Below are 21,675 nucleotides of genomic sequence, written 5' to 3'. Positions count from 1 at the left end.
TTAAAATTTAGCTTTACACCTTGCTTTCCTATTGATATGTCTACAAAGGCTTGTTCAGTTTCAGAGGGATGTTCCTTTCTTACTGCATCAATAAACCGCTCGTCTTCTTCTTTATCTGATACATCACACACTGCATGCACGGGTTTACCTTTCCCAGTCCTGCAAACTTTAGCGAAGTGGTTCAATTTACCACATTTTGTACACTGTCTTCCTTTAGCTGGACATTGACTTTTTCCATCGTGTGCTTTGTTTCCGCAGTAGCTGCACTTATGAATATGCTTGTATGCGTCACTCGCTTCATATTCTTTTGCTGCCTTCTCAATTGTGTAATGCGTTTTTTGTTCAGTGCTCTTTGGATCTCTTGCTTGTTGTCTACGTACTGCGTTCACAGTCAGTTCACATGAGCCGCTCGGAGTACATGCATCGAAGGTTCTCAGCTGTGCTTGTGCTATCTCTTGCGATTTTGCGATGTCCACGGCTTTATTTAATGTTAGCTCAGACCCGGCACTTAAAAGTTTCTGTCGCACTTTCGCTGAGTTTGTGCCAAACACTATTCTATCCCTGACCATCTCATCTTCGTTTGCATAAGCACAGTCCTTCACCAGCAGTTTTAACTCCGTTACAAAGTGATCAAAAGTGTGGTTTATACCCTGCGTCTTCTCATTAAACTTGTATCTCGCGAATATCGTATTCGTCTTAGGCATGACAAACGCCTCAAAACTGTCATAATAAGTTTTCAGTACCTTGGCTTCCTGCTGGGTGAGAGTCCATGTGTTAAAAAATGTCTCTTCCTTTTTCCCCAGTCCACAGGAGCAGGTAGCTGCATTTCTCAGTCTCGTCTTTGCCTTTTAGCGGGCCACAAAACATCAGCTCCACATGCTGTCGGAACTTTTTCCATTCTCCCGGCAGGTTAAGAGAATCCCAGTCAATTTGTGGCGAGGGAACTCCAACAAAATCCATGACTGTCCTCTATTCTGACACCATGTCTTGTTTTCACAAATTGTGAAAAATTTAATGATGGCGAGACTTTCTTTTAAAGTATTCAGGGGAACTTTATTTATTACAGCTCTTACATTCATGGCATCCGTGCTCTAAATTAACTTCTATAATAGTATCCTTGAGGTCCCTTTTTCTGGTGCCTTCCTGATGACATAGGTGCCTAAACCATGCCTGATAATAATACATTTCAATGACATATAAATATTACAGTGATCACCTCGGTAGACATCTCACCACCCAAATCGCTACTTGTGAATCTAAGATGTTTAACAGGCACTCCCGGTATTAACTTTTTGATTTGCCTGCGAATATTTAGCTGCAGCGTGTCTATTGGATTGCTGCTGATGGACGGCCTTATATGGGCAGACACTCAATTACGTGGGAGGCGTGGGTATGGGGGACACAATATAGGCAGGCAGCCAACTACGTGGGGGGGTGGTGATGGGGGACGCAACTCCACCTTACACGGCAACCAAGCTGCAGGCTATGGCCGTATATATGTATATAAGTAGGATTCAGTTATGACGGTTACGCATAGAATTTCGAAATGAAACCTGCTTAACTTTTGTAAGTAAGCTGTAAGGAAGGAGCCTGCCAAATTTCAGCCTTCTACCTACACAGGAAGTTGAAGAATTAGTGATGAGTGAGTCAGTCAGTGAGGGCTTTGCCTTTTATTAGTATAGATATTACAGGTGGGGGCTCACTTTACAGTTATTCCACAGATACTATTGAGCACATAATATTCCCAAATTTTTCTTTTCAACTGAATTGCAATTCATTCATCTATCAACTTTTTTTTTTTGCATAGTAAGCTTAGTCACAGGTAAGCAGCACAATTAACTGTTTAGCTTTCTCTCTGGAATGTGCTGCTTGTAATACCTAGCATCCTAACTATGTGTCCCAGAAGTGCTGTCTCTAGAGTATTTGCCATTGGGAGGCACATATGACACTTTGAAACCATCAGCAAAGACAGCATGTGTCACGGAATGTTACCGGCAGCCATACAGTAAGCTATGTTATAGGTAAATGGCTAGATATGCAGATGTTTATAATTTCCAGCCTCTTAAGTATACATTCCAGACACACCATCCCAGGGAGCACAGCTAGTGGCAAGGGGATGTTTATTTTGGAGCCATCATTATCAAAAACTGTAGAATGTTTAAACATACAGTAACACAAATATACTCTACATACCCATAGTTGATTTTAGTTTAATACTTCTGATCAGGACTAAGCAGCTCAAAAAATGGTGTGATATGGTATGGTGTTTTTATTTATGTTTTGTGCTTTTTCTCTAAAATAATTAATAAAGCAATTATGCATTTTGATGGTATTTCCATTAACACACATTTTCAGGGCAATTTTTGGCTTGCATACAAAATCAGGCTACAATTGTTGGCAGGAACAGAACTTGCTCATAACCCAGGTACCACTTGTATAATTTTTTGTAACACTACAACTTAATATGCAGTAGCTGGTTAGCACTGAAATGTCAGACTGTCAATATTTAAGAAATTCTTCTTAATTTATAAGTTTCCTGGTATCTAGCTGGCTGTGGAACCATTTTCTAATTTTATACCATGAAAAATAATATTGTAGCAGTGCCTTATCCAATTCATGTCATCCTCTTTTTAAATTTATGCCAGAAATTCACTGGTTGTAGCTATGTAGACACCTCTGCTATCAGTAAAGTAATAATGATACTTAAAATTAGTGTAAAAAAATGCTTTACTTCGAAAAGAGAGATATATTTAAAATTATTTTTTGATTAATTTACAATAAACTACAGAAACAATGTACAATGTAAAATGCATTAACTCCCTTCAATGACTTAAAATATTATTTTGTTCCTTTAACACAGTAAACTGGTCTTGGGAGAACATTGCCTATTTCATCCTTTAACCTTAACGCATTTCATTATATTTGCCCAGGGGATGTATAGTTTATAGTTTTTACTGTCTAGCCATAATTTAACCACAAAGTGAACATTATCAAATAGTTTTTTTCAAAATCAATGCTCCTTGACCTGGCGTTTTTCGCACAAACTTTTCCATATCTAATGTGGCTTTGTAAACCATGTTTTAAATTGGGAACGTGTTGTGTTTATTGAATATATTACTGGGTCACCACCTTAGTGGTTTTGGGCAAAAGATAGGCTACAGTACATGTTTTAATACAAGATACAAACACTAGCCTTATGTCCTGTGTGCTATGTTGCAGGTAACTTGAATAAAACCTACAGATGCTGAACCTTAATACATTGTACAAAATACCAAAAAGTATTTGGCCAAGAGTAAATCTTGGTAGGATAACATATCACAGTAATCGGGGTCATGGGGACTGTCATGCCATAGGAACCCTAGTTGAAATTAGCGTGAAATTGGTAAGAAGATTGTGTTAGACTAGGTACTGCAACTGGACTACAGCAAATATAATTTCAGTCCATGGAAACTGTATTTGTTGTGTTGATAACATCAGCAATAAGTAAATGCCAAGGCCTAGTGACAGACAAAACATAATTCTTTAATGATAAGATGATGTGCATAACAAGCCTTCCTTACTGTCAAAAACTTTGAAAATTGAAATTACCATAAACTATAGTTGTGCAAGCAAGGGAAACATTTTCCAGATGTAAGAAAAGCACATGAATACTAAATTGACCATACTTAGCAAACATGAGGAAGCTAGATGAACCACTGTTACCTATGAGACAATCAAAAATATGTAAGCTGAAGAGGAGCAACTTTGAAGACAAGCTAAAACAAATGGCAGCAGTTGCAGCATTAGGGCACACAATAGTTAATTTTGTTAAATGAGTTATATACAGTATAAAATGTAGCAATGTAGCTTTCCAAACATCTGTGAAATACTGCAGTCTAATCTTCTGTCTAGAGTTTACTTCCCCATGTTTCTGCTAGGTGCTTCAGTTTTTATGTAACATCCCAAAGACTTCCATGTTAGTTTAAATGGCAGGTCTAAACTGGTGTGGTGAGAGTGTGGTTATGCACATGATGTGACGTTCTTATCCATTCAGCTGGATAAGAAGGATTGAAAATGGATGCATTTATAGAATCTGAGCAGGAAATAGCCTCTCTTTACTGACATAATTCTGTCTGTTTTAGATAATTGACAGTCTCTCACAATGAGGATATTTTGAATCAGATCTAATTTGGCAAGGTGGGTTTACTTACTTTGAAGAGGGATAGCACATTGTAATTTATGTTGATTTTCTAGAACATAAAATGGCAGTCTCACAGGTGCATACAAGTTAATGCAGTGTACCAAATACCAAGAAGTATAAGGGGAAGACTACATCTTGGAAAGATAACATGACACAACAATCGGGGTCATGGGGGTGCAAATCTTGACATCACTGGATGCAACTGAGGAAATGGTCCTGAACATGGAGCCAGGCCATTGGATAAGTCACCAATGAACATAATCACATCCACACCTACACAGGGCCAATTTTGAATCTAACCTACCATTTTTGGGATGTAGGAGAAAAAGGAGTACCAGGAGGAAGCACATGTGGACAAATCTGGGTATAGGATTTTATATATATATACTAGCAAAATACCCGTGCTTCACAGTGGCGAAGTACTGCCTTAAAATTTTTATTAAGAAGAAACGTAAACCTTTTTCAACTGAGGGAAAATATACCAATAATTATTTGTTAAGGATCTCTTTGTATACCACGTTGTCATTTCGGCCCTCCGGTTGTAATATGACCAAGCTGTGTGCTTAGCTTACTCTTGAGCATGCAACGTACAGTTGACCATGTGAAAAGCAATCTTGCCTCAAATCAATGCCAACCTTTTGTAGGGTCTGCCCCTGATACTTATTAATTGTCATTGCAAAGCAGAGCTTTACTGGAAATTGGAGGCATTTGAATTGAAATGGGAGGTCAGAGGGTATAACAGGGATGCGAGTAATAAAAACTCTCTCCCCTGAGCCACTGCCAGTAAAAATAGTTGCCTCAATTAGGTTCATTTGCAGATACGTGACCTGAAGTTTTGTGCCGTTGCAAAGTTTCGGTGGCTATAAGTTTCTCAGTAACATTATTGGTGCCCCAATTTTCAAAATTAGATTATGCTCAGGAGTGCCTGGAGGATTCAGAGTGTGGAGAAACTGTACCGGATAGTGCACCGCATCTTCCTCTTCTACAACTGAATTCACAGACTGACATGTTTTCAGTTGTGAAGGTAGTTCTTGAAGTAAAATGTGGTTTATAGTCGTAGTCATGTCATTTCTTGGTGTCAGGATAACTGTTTCCCTCAACCATAACATGTCATTTTCGTGGAGATTTCGTAGATTGGGGTAAACATTTTGAAGAAGGCTTTGTAAGGTATTCACGAGGAGACAGAGATTTGTAGGAATATTTATTTTACAATTTTCTTGAATGAAGGTGCCATCACCTATACTCATCAGAAGAGCAGAGAACTCCCCGGCTGTTATGTCTCCTTTCAAATGAACCCTCATGTTTATTCTTAAGGTAACAACATTGATTTGTGGCCATAGGTATGAAGATTTCAGAAATGCTTTAACTTCGTCAGCGTGTGTTCATCTGGGCACGACTGGTAGGGTTTGCCGGAAGTCTCCAGCCAGCAACACTGTCAAGCCTCCCATAAGTTTGTTGGTGTTTCGGATGTCTTGGAGGGTCCTGTCTAAAGCCTCAACACCTCCTCTGTGTGCCATAGTGCATTCATCCCAGACAATAAGCTTACAGTGTCGCAGCACTTCAGCCATGTTGCTGTGCTTTGATATGTTACACATGGGGGATTCAGTATGGCTGAGGTTCAGAGACAGCTTGAAGAGTTGCAGCAATGCCAGAAGAAGCCACACAGCTTGACCAAGTACTCTTAAATTAGTGTCATTTTTGTCAATAGCATCTTTCAAGTGGACATAATTTTCATCTCGTAGTTTCTTCTGATTTAGTCTTATATAATTTAGTCTTTCGGATTCAATTTTTGCATACATATCAACTAAAAACTGATTTAATAAAGTTTGGAAGAAAAGGATAGTATTATCATGATGTTCTCTGATCATAAGCTGGTATGAATAGAAGTTTTCATAGGTAACTTACTGGCAGCATGAACTTGAGGTATAGACACAGAATAGCCGTCTTCACCATAGCAGAACATAAGGGGATATTGAAGTGCATCATAGGATCTGTGGGTTTCCTTAATGCATTGCAGTTTTTTGTCTCTACTTTTCAAGACAATATCCCTATTCTCAAACATTTGCCCAACAATGACAACACCAACTTGAGTACTGCAGGTTTATTAAAACTGCCTTTGTGTGCATTTAATGGTTTTTTGTCGGCGTGAATGACAACTTTGAAGTCTTTGTCTTCATCTGAAATACTGCCGATTGTGGAGTGGAAGTCTTTAATGTAAGTGTTACAATCATGCAGCATTTTTTGTAAATGCTGCACCAGGGGCGTGTTAACTCCAGAAACATTAGAGCACTACATTTGTGCTTCCTTTTCATCGTCCCCATATGTATTCAGAATCACACTAAACCCACACTTGAAATATTAAACATGTAAATTAAGCTTTTTTCAATTTCTTTTAACAATAAGGTTTACTGGTAAAGTATCATGTAAATATCTGACCACCACAACATCACAGAAGAATCTCCTGCATTATGATTTTTTTTTTTTTTTATGTCTGCAATAATGTTTGAAATTGGTTTTGATATGTTAGGGAAATGTCCAGACTGTTTTCCTTTTCCAGCAAAGTGTGTGGTTTCATTAGTATGAAAATCAGTAATATGTCGAGTGTATTTTAACTGAAAGTTCATATCTTTTTTTAAAATCTTTTATCCTTTTTATGTTTGGAAAACCTTTTACCACTGCAGATTGTTTGGCACACCTTTGCTTGCTGCCAACATGCTATCGCAGCCTGCTGCATGTCATTTGCAATTGGGAGTATGCTGTTCGACTTTCACATTTTAAAACTCTATGATCCAGACACAAAATCTCTTTTACCAGCTACACTAGGCTTACTGTAGCAGTACTTACAGATTATCACATCTTCCTCCAGATTGTATAAATGCCTATGTTTTTACTTTGAATGAGTGATAAGCTGCAGTTGATGTGCTGTGAATTTCACTCTCGCTGAGATTTTGATTTCCTTTGCACACAAGAATGGTGGAAAATGTTTTCTGCTCGGACAGGGACTTAAGTTTCTTCACAACTCTTTTTTTTTTTTTTCCTCCACCATGTAATTTAGCACTATAATTTAGCATACTGACCGCATCAAACTGGGAAAAAATATGGCAAGTGAAAATCTGAAGTAGTGGTAAATGACACATATTTTAGTCGCCTATCCCAAAACTTTGCCACATATGCTAGTGTTTTATTTGCATTATAAGGGGCTGAATTATTCCTCACTTTAAACCGAAAGTCATGTCATTATGCCTAATCTACCAAACACTGTATTATGTACGCTGAAGTTAACATTCAAATTACAGCAATAATGGCAAATCTATCTCTTCCACAAAGTCTGTAAAGATACGTTTCCTATTCAAAAGTTTGTGCATCTTCATTATGCTCTCGTGCTATACCAGGTCAGACCAACACATTTTGCAGCACACCTTTTTATTTTTTTTCAGAATTCAAAGTAAAGCACTCCCAATCTTTGGACGTCTTAGGCTGTACAGTAATCCCTCGCTATATCGCGCTTCAACTTTCGCTGCTTCGCGGGTTTCTGTGGACAATGGGTCTTTTTACTTCTGGTACATGCTTTCTCAGTTGGTTTGCCCAGTTGATTTCATACAAGGGACACTGTTGGCGGATGGCTGAGAAGCTACCAAATCAGAGCATGCAGTTAAGTTCCTGTGTGTTGATTGGCTCAGTGACGGAGCGCCAAATTTGATTGCGCTGCGTTAACCAGGAAGTCTTGTCTCGCTCATTTAGCATCAATGTGTTTTGCTGTGTAAAGAGTTAACTTTTGTGCTCTTTTGTGTTTATCTTTGTGCGTTGTCAAGCCCTTCATTATGGCTCCAAAACAATCTGCTCCTGCTACTGCCTCAGGGGCCATGCCCAATCGTCTACGGAAGATGCTAACGATTGCCAAAAAGGTAAAAGTTTTGGATATGTTGAAGGAAGGGAACAGCTACATCGCTGTAGGACGCCATTACGGTATCAATGAATCCACGATTCTTTTTATTTAAAAAGGGGGAAAAGAATATAAGATCTACAGCCGCAGTGTCCTTTAACCAGGGCGCAAAACGAGTTGTAAGTGGACGTAATAAGGTGGTAGTCCAGATGGAATCTGCTTTAGGGATTTGGATTGAAGACTGCCAGAAGAAGAACAACGGCGGTGCTACACAGTCGCCTGAAGAGGCTCATTTAGAAGAGCTGTAATGCTCTCATTTGTTGTGCAGTAAAATTAAACTCCTATTCGGAGAAGTCGTCGTGTCTTTGTTGGTGAGTTACCATAATTAATTTTCTACGTACAATACTTAGTACATGTAGCTGCGTTTTCCCAAAATTACCAAAGTTCAGCAGCTTCAACTCAAAAATGGGATTCAACAAAAGCCTGTCGCGCAGAAATTATTCCACAGGCAAAATATCTTCATTTTTAAAAGTTTAGTTAAGTTTCAAAGTAAAACAGTTCACACAAAAAAGAAAATTAAAATTGCAAAAAAAAAGAAAAAATTAATGTTAAGAAAAGTTCGATTCTAAGCTTAATCTTGTTATATCTCAAATCGTTACTATTTACTTAATATTTCTGAACCATTTCAAAACGTTTCTGGACCATTACTAAATGGTCAGAAAACTGTATGCTTATCCCATTTCTAAGCTTAAAATGGGTCTTTCAAGTCCCTCTTTACTGGGACCTGTTCTAAACAAACTGAGCTTATTATCACACTGTTACTCAGTTATAGTAAGAAGGTTCTCTCTTGCTAACTTATAGGGGGAAAAGACTATACCATAAGGTATGACTATGAAAGACATTTATATTCTATTTAAATTAAGCAAACATCAATATGAGTTTAACTCAAAACTTTAACTTTCTAAGATTGGTTCTTACAGTACATGTACATACGTTTAGTGTCACTGTACACACATTTTACTGTATATAATTTTTCTTACATTGTATGTATTTATAGCTGGTGGCCTGTCTATCGTAATGGCTGTAACATATGTGATATCGGAGATGCTCAATATCTTTAAAATAATATTTAGGTTTTACTATATATAAACAGTGTGTTTACATACATAATTTCAACAAATCTTACCTAATATCTAAGAGAATACAAAGGGTTTATGCTGTCTAACTGTGCGGGAAATGTTTATAAGAGTGTGGGAGAGTTTATAAGGGCTTAAAATATATAAAAATAACCATATAAACATATGGTTTTTACTTCACAGATTTTCACCTTTTGTGGGGGGTTCTGGAACGCAACCCCCACGGTCGAGGAGGGATCACTGTACTGTCTTTTCTGCCACTTACTTACCATCTTGTCTTTTTTCAAATGTGTTCACAACTTGAATGAATCAGTGATGTAATTGCACAGCACAACGTACTCAGCCTAATGACATTATCAACGTCAGTAATTGTTGCCAACGTTTTTAATAATCGATTATTATTGATAATGTTAAATAGTTATTGCAGCTCTAGTCAAGATGAAGACAGTTAGTAATCAGGTACGTTTGGGAAGTTAAACTGGATTTTAAAAATTGGTTAAGGCAATTAAAATTATGACAGATTTCATTTGTTATACACTAATGAACCAATTTGGACATAAACAAACGGACTTCCTGAACATCCTTGGAATTACATTCTTCTTACCTGTCATTGTAGGATGCCTGATGTGCAGGCAAGGGAGGCCTTCATTTTCCTGTATGAAGTCCATTTGCTGTTAACTCCCAATGCACTTCCTAATTAATGTTCATGTCTGATTGAGAAACTGGGAGCTGTTCTTGTTCATAGAGATTTGAGCCCAAGGTGCTAGCTTGTAATTTGCTAATTAGTAATTAGGGTTAGGGTTAAGTGTAAGGGTTGGGGTTTGCTGCTTCATAATTTACTGATACTCTAAGGTTAAACCAATGATGGTATGAAAAACAGTATGAAAGAACAAGACTTTACAATCAAAGAAGGCAAAGATAATGGTGACATTTGATAGACTGAAAATGATAATGAACTATGGATGGGAATTAAACTGTTTGAGAAATAATTTTATTTATTTATTGGATTGTTTGTGAAATAATTTTATTTATTTGTTTATTTATTGAAGTACTAGGGGGCGAAGCCAACCTCTCTCTCCCCTCCCCCTCGCCAATCGCTACACGCCGTTGTGAGGAGGGGGGCTGAACGCACCCCAAGTAGACACATTCACTCCTCTGAAATCCCTCTTTAACGGTGATACAATGGGAAGCAAATAACAGTTGTTTTTTTATTATCTCCTCTTTGCTCGATCAGCTGCTGGCTTGCTGCTGCTCCTGTGCGGCATGATCTGCATTTCGTGGAGCACTTCAAATGTTTTAAAGTCAATTCTTTGTCTCTCTTCTCCCCCAGACATCCTCAAACACTATTTGATCTCTTTTCATTGTTCTATTATTTCACCAAGTAATATTTTCTGTTTGTTTGCGCTAATGTGAGCTTTGCTCTCATTTTCTTAAGACTTTTGAATTTTTTTACTTCCGTTATCTCTAACCTGCTCTGCATGTGTATCATGGGACTTGCTTCCAAAGGTTGTATGACGTGACCTGCCCGTCTTGTGGAAAGTGAAAGTGTCTTACTGTCTCTCAAAGATCTCTCTTCAAAAGCATCACGTCTTGTTGCAGTCTCGTCCCAAGTTTTTTTTTTTTTTATAATAGAAAGATTATATGTTTAAATATTTTTAATCATGTCTTCTGGTGTACTAGTTGCTTAATGGAACTGTAAAATACTGAGTGTTGCTTTCCGTAAATAATGAGTTTGTACCCTGAACATAAGCTGTCAGCCAAACAGAACATTTGTCCTCTACAGGCACTGTTTATTGTCCCATGTATTTTGATTTTTTCTAACGTGTCTAAGTTATCTGTTTGTTATTCTCATGCTAAACCAACTGTTCATTTTTTCAGCGCCAAGGGAATTTCAATGGGCAAAAAATTTACAGACAGGAACAATGTTGGCAAGTTTTTCCCAGAAGCAACCCATGATTTGCCCAGCTTCTAGTTTCCACCAGTCTATGCTGTATGTGGTTTATCATAGTATACACTACAATGATGTAGTGTATCTCAAGGCATTAATAATAATTATCTGTCCAGAATTCTGTATGATGCTCTTGTTTTCATCTTCATGACCACTTTCTTTTTTAACTCTGTGATTGTGTGTTCTTTATAAATCATTTACATCAGGGGGTGTCAGCTTTTAATCCTGAAGGGCTACAGTGGTTGCAGGTTTTCATTCTAACCTTTTTCTTAATTAGTGGCCAATTTTTGCTGCTAATTAACTTTTGCCTTAATTTTAATTGATTTGCGGTTTAAGTCTTAGGCCCCTTTATTGTTTCTTTTTTCCTTGATTAGCTGCCAAACAATAACAAGATACAAAATTAGCCCAAAAAACAAAGCTGACCAGCGTGCATCATACAAATTTTTAAAAATAAATAAAGGTGAATGTCTCAGTAATGTGCAACTGTTCAGGTCTACAGAATATTTTGATAGTGGTCTTAGAAAAAGGAAAATCAACAATTTTAGAAATGTCTGCTATGGCAGTACCAACAAGCAGTGGAATTAAAAAAAAAAACAGGTTTGATTAACAACAAGAATTTGATTCTAATTAAGAAATTAGTTAGGTCTTTTTATTTGGCTGCCATTTAAGGAAAAATCATTTCAGAGTACTGAGTTTTGAAAAACAAGGCAATTAAAATGAAGGGCAATTAATAGAAGAAATTGGTCACTGATTAAGAAAGCCAGAGAACAGAAACTTTCAGTCACTCTGGCCCTCCAGGATCAGCGTTGGATACCTCTGAATTATATGAACACTCCGTTTCTTTCGTTTCTTCTTAAGACATTCTTAAGACTACAGCTGCCCTCATTTGTAGGTATTTGAACTTTTTGCTGTTAGATTCTTATTTTGTAATATCACAGCACTGTCGTTTTTCAGGGACTGTTTAAGTTCTGTAAAATGTTCATATTGCATTATCCTAAATGAGATATAAAAGTCTCACTTTCTTACTCACTCTAGTGATATTCCAGTGGTATCACTGTTGGAAAGCCTTGTCATTTATTATAATCCACATATGGAAAGTTTGTACTTATTATTTTATTAAGTTATATTTAACATTAGGTTCTTAAACTTGCTTAATCCAGTTGAGGAAGGTCTATTCCAGTAGAACTGGGACCAATGACACCAGACAGGGTGCCAGTCCATTTCAGGACCCACTAACAAACACATTTAGAATCACAAAAGGGTCAGTTTATAATCCTCAATAAACCTAATTTGACACCCATATACAGTGGAGGAAATAATTATTTGACCCCTCACTGATTTTGTAAGTTTGTCCAATGACAAAGAAATGAAAAGTCTCAGAACAGTATCATTTCAATGGTAGGTTTATTTCAACAGTGGCAGATTGCACATCAAAAGGAAAATCGAAAAAATAACTTTAAATAAAAGATAGAAATTGATTTGCATTTCATTGAGGGAAATAAGTTTTTGAACCCTCTAACAAAAAAAGACTTAATACTTAGTGGAAAAACCCTTGTTTGCAAGCACAGAGGTCAAACGTTTCTTGTAATTGATGACCAAGTTTGCACATTTTAGGAGGAATGTTGGTCCACTCCTCTTTGCAGATCATCTCTAAATCCCTAAGGTTTCGAGGCTGTCTCTGTGCTACTCTGAGCTTGAGCTCCCTCCATAGGTTTTCTATTGGATTAAGGTCCGGAGACTGACTAGGCCACTCCATGACCTTAATGTGCTTCTTCTTGAGCCACTCCTTTGTTGCCTTTGCTGTATGTTTTGGGTCATTGTCGTGCTGGAACACCCATCCACGACCCATTTTCAGTTTCCTGGCAGAGGGAAGGAGATTGTCGCTCAGGATTTCACGATACATGGCTCCGTCCATTTTCCGTTAATGCGATTAAGTTGTCCTGTGCCCTTAGCAGAAAAACACCCCCAAAGCAAAATGTTTCCACCCCCATGCTTGACGGTGGGGACGGTGTTTTGGGGGTCATAGGCAGCATTTTTCTTCCTCCAAACACAGCGAGTTGAGTTAATGCCAAAGAGCTCTATTTTGGTCTCATCAGACCACAGCACCTTCTCCCAGTCACTCTCTGAATCATTCAGGTGTTCATTGGCAAACTTCAGACGGGCCTGCACATGTGCCTTCTTGAGCAGGGGACCTTGCGAGCCCTGCAGGATTTTAATCCATTGCGGTGTAATGTGTTTCCAATGGTTTTCTTGGTGACTGTGGTCCCTGCTAATTTGAGGTCATTAACTAACTCCTCCTGTGTAGTTCTAGGATTCTTTTTCACCTTTCTCAGAACCATTGACACCCCACGAGGTGAGATCTTGCGTGGAGCCCCAGAGCGAGGTCGATTGATGGTCATTTTGTGCTCCTTCCATTTTCGAACAATCGCACCAACAGTTGTCACCTTCTCTCCCAGCTTCTTGCTAATGGTTTTGTAGCCCATTCCAGCCTTGTGCAGGTCTACAATTTTGTCTCTGACATCCTTGGACAGCTCTTTGGTCTTTCCCATGTTGTAGAGTGTGGAGTCTGCTTGATTGATTGATTCTGTGGACAGGTGTCTTTTATACAGGTGACTAGTTAAGACAGGTGTCCTTAATGAGGGTGACTAATTGAGTAGAAGTGTCTAACCACTCTGTGGGAGCCAGAACTCTTAATGGTTGTTAGAGGGTTCAAAAACTTATTTCCCTCAATGAAATGCAAATCAATTTCTATCTTTTATTTAAAGTTATTTTTTCGATTTTCCTTTTGATGTGCAATCTGCCACTGTTGAAATAAACCTACCATTGAAATGATACTGTTCTGAGACTTTTCATTTCTTTGTCATTGGACAAACTTACAAAATCAGTGAGGGGTCAAATAATTATTCCTCCACTGTATACCACTTTGCAACCCAGTCACTTTTAAGTGCTCTTATTTTTTTCTTTGTTTTTTTTTTTTGGTGAAGATTTTAAAGGATTCTTTTCTTTATGGTGATAGATAAAGTAACTTATGAAACTCTGGATTATTCTGTGTTTTTAAATATTTTTATTTCCATGCCTGAAAGATTCTGTTTCTATAACTTTGCCTTCAAAATGCAGAATGTTCACCAGATTTTTGTTTGGAGGTTTGCATGCATCTTAGATCTAACGATTATGGCATAAATAAGGCCTGTTACAAGGCAGAAAAAAAAAAAAGATTTCTTTATTATTTTTATTATTTGTATTGCAGGTGTGTGATTTGTGTCATAGTGCTTTTTTTCCATCTCAAACTGCATTATAATATTATTTGTGTTTTTGTTTTATTTAAACAGATTCAGTGTCCAGCCTGCCAGTTTGTGTGGTGCTTTAAATGCCACTCTCCTTGGCATGAAGGTGTCAATTGTAGAGAATATAAGAAAGGTGACAAACTGCTACGCCACTGGGCAAGTGAGATTGAACATGGACAGAGGAATGCACAGAAATGCCCTAGGTGCAAGGTGGGTGTTTTATTAAGAATGCTGTAAATAGGTATTTATAGTTCTTCTTAAACAATGGAATTGAAGAACAACACAATTTTTTTATTTGACTTTGTATTTCAGCCTGCTTTTTGTTTAATGCACAATCAGTGAATTGCTCTTATTTTCTGATTTTTAAGTTATAAATGTGAGCCAAGCACCACATTTCACACTATTGTACTATCAAAGCTTATTTAAAAAGTCCTTGATTTGTGTTTTTGTGCCACCTTTTGCAACTAGATTGTGGACTTCCTGTCATACTTTCTCTACTTTCTTTTTCCTTTTCTCCATGCCAGTCCTCAGCATTCCATAGGGTATTTAGTGTGCTGTGCCTCTTCTGTATTACTTGTTTATTTATGACTGTTTAGCTAACACTGATGAAACATCTTATAGAGAGGTCATTTGCCTTCTGACACAGTCATGCCAGAACAGCAGTCTTTCCCTTAAAGTTCACAAAATCAAAGAGCTAGTCATAAACTTCAAGAAGTAGAAGACAGAACATGCTACATCAGAAGGGTCAGTAGCTTTCCTTGCAGTGTTAATTAATGACACATCTAATCAATTGTTAAGAAGACTCACCCTTATCTTTAATTCCTTAAACATTTGATGAAAGACTGATTGTCTCTTGTCTCTTTCTGTGCTCAGCAGTATACATAGTTGCACATCAGAGTCCATACCCACTAGCTACAACACAACCTGGCATGGCACCTGATCAGCTCAGGACTGCAAAATACTGTAGAGGGTAGGGAAGAAAGTACAAAATGTTACTCATATGCAGCTGCATTCTGTTCAGGACATTAAACAAAAAATTATAGTGCATATTTTTAAAAAATATTTGACATTAAATTTGTTGTGCAAACCCATGGCACTCAGCATCAGTCCTGCTGGAAGCCCGTGGCTGTAGGTGTTTCTTCCTACAGAACAAACCACAGAAACAGTAGAAGATATGGGGACCTAGGTTGGAAAGCTTACTGAAGCGTGTTAACACTAGAATCCCTGAAGCCTGCGAAAAAAGTCATAATGCCAGGCCACCTTAAATTCCTTCACACCTCTTCATCAGTGTCTTTGCTTTGCAAGTGTGTCAATCAGCACAACCAACAAGCAGCTGACGTTCTCCCAGCTCACGTCTGTTTATCTGGGTGTGAGGTTCCTTGAGTTGTATAGGATAAATAATATATCTAGTGTTAAAGATGTATTGCTGACTATTGCACAGAGAGCTTTAGAGAGGAATTAGTGTAATGCAAGAAAATGTGAATAATGGAGTCTGGCAAGAGTCACTATTCTTGAACATATTGATGACTTCCATACTGTGGCGGTAGGTTGGGGGTCAGGGTAGACAAATACCTTACACTTATGGCATCCTTTAACAGACTTTCCTGTCCCACTTGAATTTAGTCTCCATAAGATCATTTGAGTGACCACACTTTTAACTCAACACAGCATATGACTTTGCTTTGTAAGAAAGTTTTAATTGTAGTTTTTTTTTTTCTTTTAATAAAATGTAATTCTTCATGATTCACATTTAATGTAAAATTTAGTTTATATACAGTGGTTTACAAAAATAAGTTAAATTGTATACAGTACATTTACATACAGTTGCTGAGACTTCATTACACTTTTTGGCCTGGTGTCATTGAAATGAAAATGTTATGATTCAGTCTACAATTAATTACAATTTTAATACATCTAACATCTAATGCTGTTAAAAAAAGTGCTGTGATGTTTTCCTTAGCACATGTGTGAGTGCTGCTTTGAAGATTGAAAAATGTCAGTATTACAGTAGGTGAAATTTGAAAGACTATGCATATTCCTAATTCTAAGTGTTTCATGCAGAGTAAAAAATGATATTTTACAACCTATTAAAGAAAATCTATTAAAATATACAGTGTTTGACTAGGCCACTATACTGAAACAAGATTTCTGATGTGCACTGATTTTGTTTTCAGATTCACATACAGAGAACGGAAGGCTGTGATCACATGACCTGTTCACAATGCAACACTAATTTCTGTTACCGCTGTGGGGAGAGATACCGTCAGCTGCGTTTCTTCGGTGACCACACCTCAAACCTTAGTATTTTTGGTTGTAAATTCCGCTACCTCCCAGAGAGACCACATCTGCGAAGATTACTTCGTGGCTCTGTCTGTGGTATGGCTGATTTTTTTTTTTTTTTTTCCAATCAGTAAATTTGAATTTGTTTTCCAGTCATCACAATTGTTTGATAAAGAGTGCAATATATATTGTGAAATTGTCAGTGTTTACTATTAAGGAGAAGTATCTGATGCATCTCTAAGTCAAAAATACATTGTGCCCATATTAAGTAAGACATGTGAATATATTAATTAATCTTTAAGTTTTTGAAGTTTTCTGAGTGGTCTCCAAATACTATTAATTGTCCAAAGCTGTTTATGCTTTAAATATTAACTTAATTGGAATTTTACTAAAGTATTAATCATTTATCTGTGGGTTGTCTTGTACATTTTATGTGCTATTATTATTCTATTGATGGAGACTAAATTAAATTATTTCAAAGTTTTAATTTTAACTGTAGGAAAATGCATGTAGCATTTTCTTTTGTATATAATTTTATTTCAAACTTCAAAGTGCAGTATATAACCTCACAGACACCAAACTCATATCTTATATATAGATGTTTGTTGGGCTTGTATTCAAAGAATACACATAAGTGAGCTTCTTTACAGATTCCCAGAAGACTTTTGCTGCCTCTCGGGCAAAACACTGTGGCATATATAGTGCTCTTGACCCCAACATACTTATGTCAGTGTCTCTTTAGAGATGTTGAAGAAATACTCTCCAGGCATAGCTAGATTCTGGAATCCTACTAAGTACCAGAATTGGGTACTCTGTTTTTACTAGCCCTCTTATAAATAACAGAACTGAATGGTACTGGATAGTTCAAGAGGTGGAAGAGCAGTGTAAGTGGAGCCTTCCCAGTCAGTCAGTCTGTCAGTCATTTTCCAACCTACTATATCCTAACACAGGGTCACCGGGTGTCTGCTGGAGCCAAACGCAGCCAGCACAGGGCACAAGGCAGGAACAAATCCCGGGCAGGGCACCTGCCCACCGCAGGCCTTCCCAGTCCTCCCACTTAATTATTCCGAACAGAGACACTGATGTGCTTTATGGCAACCTGTGAGATAATCTGTTGTTTTCAGAGAGAATACAGATAAAATAGAACTAAGCATGTCAGACTAGTTGTAATTTTGATTGCAGATGTCACACTTGAATGGAACCAAAGACAACTGTCAGTTTCAACCAAAAGACTTTAGTTGTTGGCTTCAGTTGTACTGTACTTGGTAGGCAAGAATGAAAAAAGGGGAAAGAGCCTTAAGCTTAGCTTTTCAAAACAAATTAGAAACTAGAAAAGTCATTAAAGAATTCTTGTAGTTGGCTTCTATATCAATAGATAGCACCAACACAATAATTAATATATATATATATATTGTACAGGTACGGTCCACAGTATATAGATAGGAAAAAAAGAATATGCTTCTCCACATAGCCAATGAATATGTTGCATAGCTGGGTCCCCTTCTAGTGCCAATTGCTTCCCCACTGACCTGTCCCCTTCTAGTGCCAATTGCTTCCCCCACTGACCTGGTATAAAAAATGTCATTTAAAGAGAAAGCACTGAAGGTTAAAAACCAATTCTGTCTGTTTGAGGGGGTTTTTGGGTGGCTCCTGGACTAGATATCTGTTAAGTGCCTGTCTTACGTCAATGAGAACTTTATCTTGAGGAATGATAGTGTACAGAGAGGTGATACCCATGGTAAAGATTAAGCAGTGAAAAAATCTAAAGTCATCAAACAACTGGAGAGCTGGTTATTACCTTTAAAGTATGAAGGACCTTCAACAAGTGGTCTCATAAAATTGTTGAGAAAAACTGAAATACAAGTAGTGTGACAGGTGCATGCAGAAACAATAGAATCCAAGATTGTCTAGTTTGTACATTTTGGGGAGAAGCTAAATACTTATCTGTCGGTTTTCAACAATAAAGTGGTTAGCATGGGGAAAATTTGCTGATGAGAAGAGGTTATTTATGAATAAATTGTGATTACAAAAATGAAATCAGATAAAAATAAAAACATGTAACCAAACTATAGTATAGAACAAATCACTATAAACAAGGCAAACATTGATTGACAGAATATTCTTTGTAATCAGTTGTGTGAGTTGGCCCATGTTTGGTAGAATCTAAGTTAAGGTTGTGAGCAAAATGCAGTTGCCATTATTGGATGTCATTATCTTACTCAGTGGTAACAAGCTGCAGAAACTTATATTGATTTGGCATAATTCAGACTTCAGATGAGAGAGATGCAATATCTTTTTTTAAGTGAAGAGGCAGCTTCTTGGTGCCTTCATGTTTTTAAGTGTAGTTTTTGATTTTACAGATTACATCAGAATGAATTCAAATTCATTGCTACTTAGGTACAGTTATTTTCCATATGATGTTAATATTAGCACCCATTTCTTACCTGATTTTGAAAGTTATGTGAATAAGAAGCCAAGTACACATTAGTATCTCCTACATATTCAGACATTTGAAAGCTTTACAGAGACTCATTTGTTTATCTTAAAACAACATTAATACATATTTGGAAAAAATAAAAAAATTGGACAATTTTTCAGAAGTAAAATGTGCTTTTCTAATGTTAAGTAAAATAACATCTCATCCTCCCATGGAGTTTAAAAGGGTAGAATAGGTAGAACTTAGTTAGATAAACTCTCTAAGACACTACACAACGTTTCTAGTGTTTTTCAGTTGTAGAGTTCATTCACATAATATTAGCTATTAGTATTTGCCTGTGACCACCAATTGTGTAGTGTGACATGCCTAGTACCTCAATCAGACCAATCTGTTGCTTACAGGTTTGATTTTGTCTTAAATCGTAGAGGTGTGCTTGTGTGTACGAGAGCCGACAACCAATTTTTAGTCACCTGGTAGTACAATGTGCACAAGTAGGGAGTGAAGCAGGTTTTGAACCACGCAGACAGAAAAGGAACTTGTTTATCCATTGTTTTAGGTTTGTCACACAACAATAGAATGGAAAACGTATAAAGAAAAGGACCAATTTATCCATACCTGGAAGTCCTTCGTATAGGCTCTGGTGCTGTTAGACAACACGTTAAATGGCTGTCAGAATGCAGTGAGCTTGCAATACTTCAGAAATTTAAACCTGTGCTGAAAAGTCCTCATTCATAATGTAATTTATTGTCCCTTGCGATACCTAGTCGTATAAGATGACAAGATACAGCAACTGAATTCGGTAAGTTTGATATCAACTCCAACTAAACGTCATGTAATATGCCAGTGGCTTAAGACTAAGGCTAAACTATTTAATGTAAGATATCATAATTTTTCCACTTCTGTGATTTGATCCAAAGGGATTTCCAAAATGTACAGTTTGTCCTCACAAAGCTTGCTCTTGATAACATATTTCAGGTCTCCTCTTATGTATATATTGGATAATCTTAGTTTTTTAAGATGCATGTGGTGTAGAATATTTTTTAACTAAATGACACAGTGTTTTAAACAAATTGATGAAGCGTTTATTTCTGCTATAAGTGGCTGATATTCATTCATTACTCGAGTTTGCAATTTGTTGCTTTTGATCATCTAGCAGTGTACTCTTTGAGATAAGTTGATAAAGTCTGGAAATGTTGCCTACATCTTCATCCTCACTAGAAAGTATAGTTTTAGCTGTGGGTATTGATGAAAGTAAAGCCATCTTACTTCAAAGAGCTATGTGGTCCCACTCTTTTCATTCTGGGATCTTGTATTGTCGTGTAATAAGCTGGTGAGAAGTTACAGGTCTAATGACATGGGAACATGTGTTGCAGTCTATCTGCCAAGAGATGTTCTGACCTCTTGCTATTCTTTTTTGACCTAAATCTTTTTTTTAGAATGACTGTAAGCCACTCCTGGTGTGATAGAATAAATTTCAACAACACGTTGGAAAGTTTTAGGGAATTGTCCCGTATAATGTCTGGATCAAATTTGGTCAAAGCAAATTAAAATAAATCAAACATTCGACCACAAACAGTACTGACATGATCGTTTATATAAGGAAACTGGCTACAGGAAATGAATTGGCCGGAAGTTAGCTGGTAACTGAAGTAATGTCTTCTGGGAGGGAAAGAAGTGATGTTTTCACTGAGGGACCGGAAGTGACGTCATCTGGACTGGCCAGAAGTGATATCATTATTACGGGACTGGAAGTGACGTCTTTAGGACTGGCTGGAAAGTGCCGTCATCGTCAAGGGATCAGAAGTGCTGTGATCTGCGGCATAGACATATATAGATAGACGCTGAATTCGCTGTGTTGCCCAGTCGACACGTATGGAGGAATATTTTGGACAAAATGAAATAAATAAATAAATGCGCAAATAAATAAAAGTACTGTGAAATCTATACTAGAGCCCTCACTGACTCACTCACTCACTGACTCATCACTAATTCTCCAACTTCCCGTGTAGGTAGAAGGCTGAAATTTGGCAGGCTCATTCCTTACAGCTTACTTACAAAAGTTTGGCAGGTTTCATTTCGAAATTCTACGCGTAATGGTCATAACTGAAACCTATTTTTTCGTCCATATACTATAATAGACTTCTGCTCGATGCCGCCTCCCACGTAATTTAGTGCCTGCCCATATAAGGCCGTCCGTCAGCGGCAATCCAATAGAAACACTGCCGCTAAATATTAACGGGTGAAGGACTGTGCTTATGCAGAGCAAGATGAGATGGTCAGGGTGGTGTTTGGCACAAACTCAGCGAAACTACAAGAGAAACTTTTAAGTGCCAGGTCTTAGCTAACATTAAATACAGCCATGGACATCGCACAAGATGGCACCAGCACAGCTGGGAAACTTCGATGCATGTACACCAAGCGGCTCACAAGAACTGACACAGTGCACAGTCAAAAAACAACACTTCCAAAGAGTGCTGAACAAAAACCGAATTACACAATTGAGAAGGCAGCAAAAAAATATGAAGCG

The 21,675-nt window shown here is 37.5% G+C and overlaps 1 protein-coding gene across 1 annotated transcript in view; it reads left to right on the top strand.

Moving 5' to 3' along the window:
- The window catches only part of rnf217 (ring finger protein 217), a 160,675-nt gene that overhangs the window by 98,160 nt on the left and 40,840 nt on the right, over positions 1 to 21,675 (top strand). The window contains exons 3-4 of the mRNA XM_039748403.1: positions 14,477 to 14,641; positions 16,606 to 16,807. Coding sequence (XP_039604337.1) covers positions 14,477 to 14,641; positions 16,606 to 16,807 — 367 coding nt within the window. The remainder of the gene's footprint in view (positions 1 to 14,476; positions 14,642 to 16,605; positions 16,808 to 21,675) is intronic.

Source organism: Polypterus senegalus, chromosome 3, assembly GCF_016835505.1.
Source record: "Polypterus senegalus isolate Bchr_013 chromosome 3, ASM1683550v1, whole genome shotgun sequence".
Classification (NCBI taxonomy): domain Eukaryota; kingdom Metazoa; phylum Chordata; class Cladistia; order Polypteriformes; family Polypteridae; genus Polypterus; species Polypterus senegalus.
This window is presented reverse-complemented; position numbering and strand designations above follow the sequence as displayed.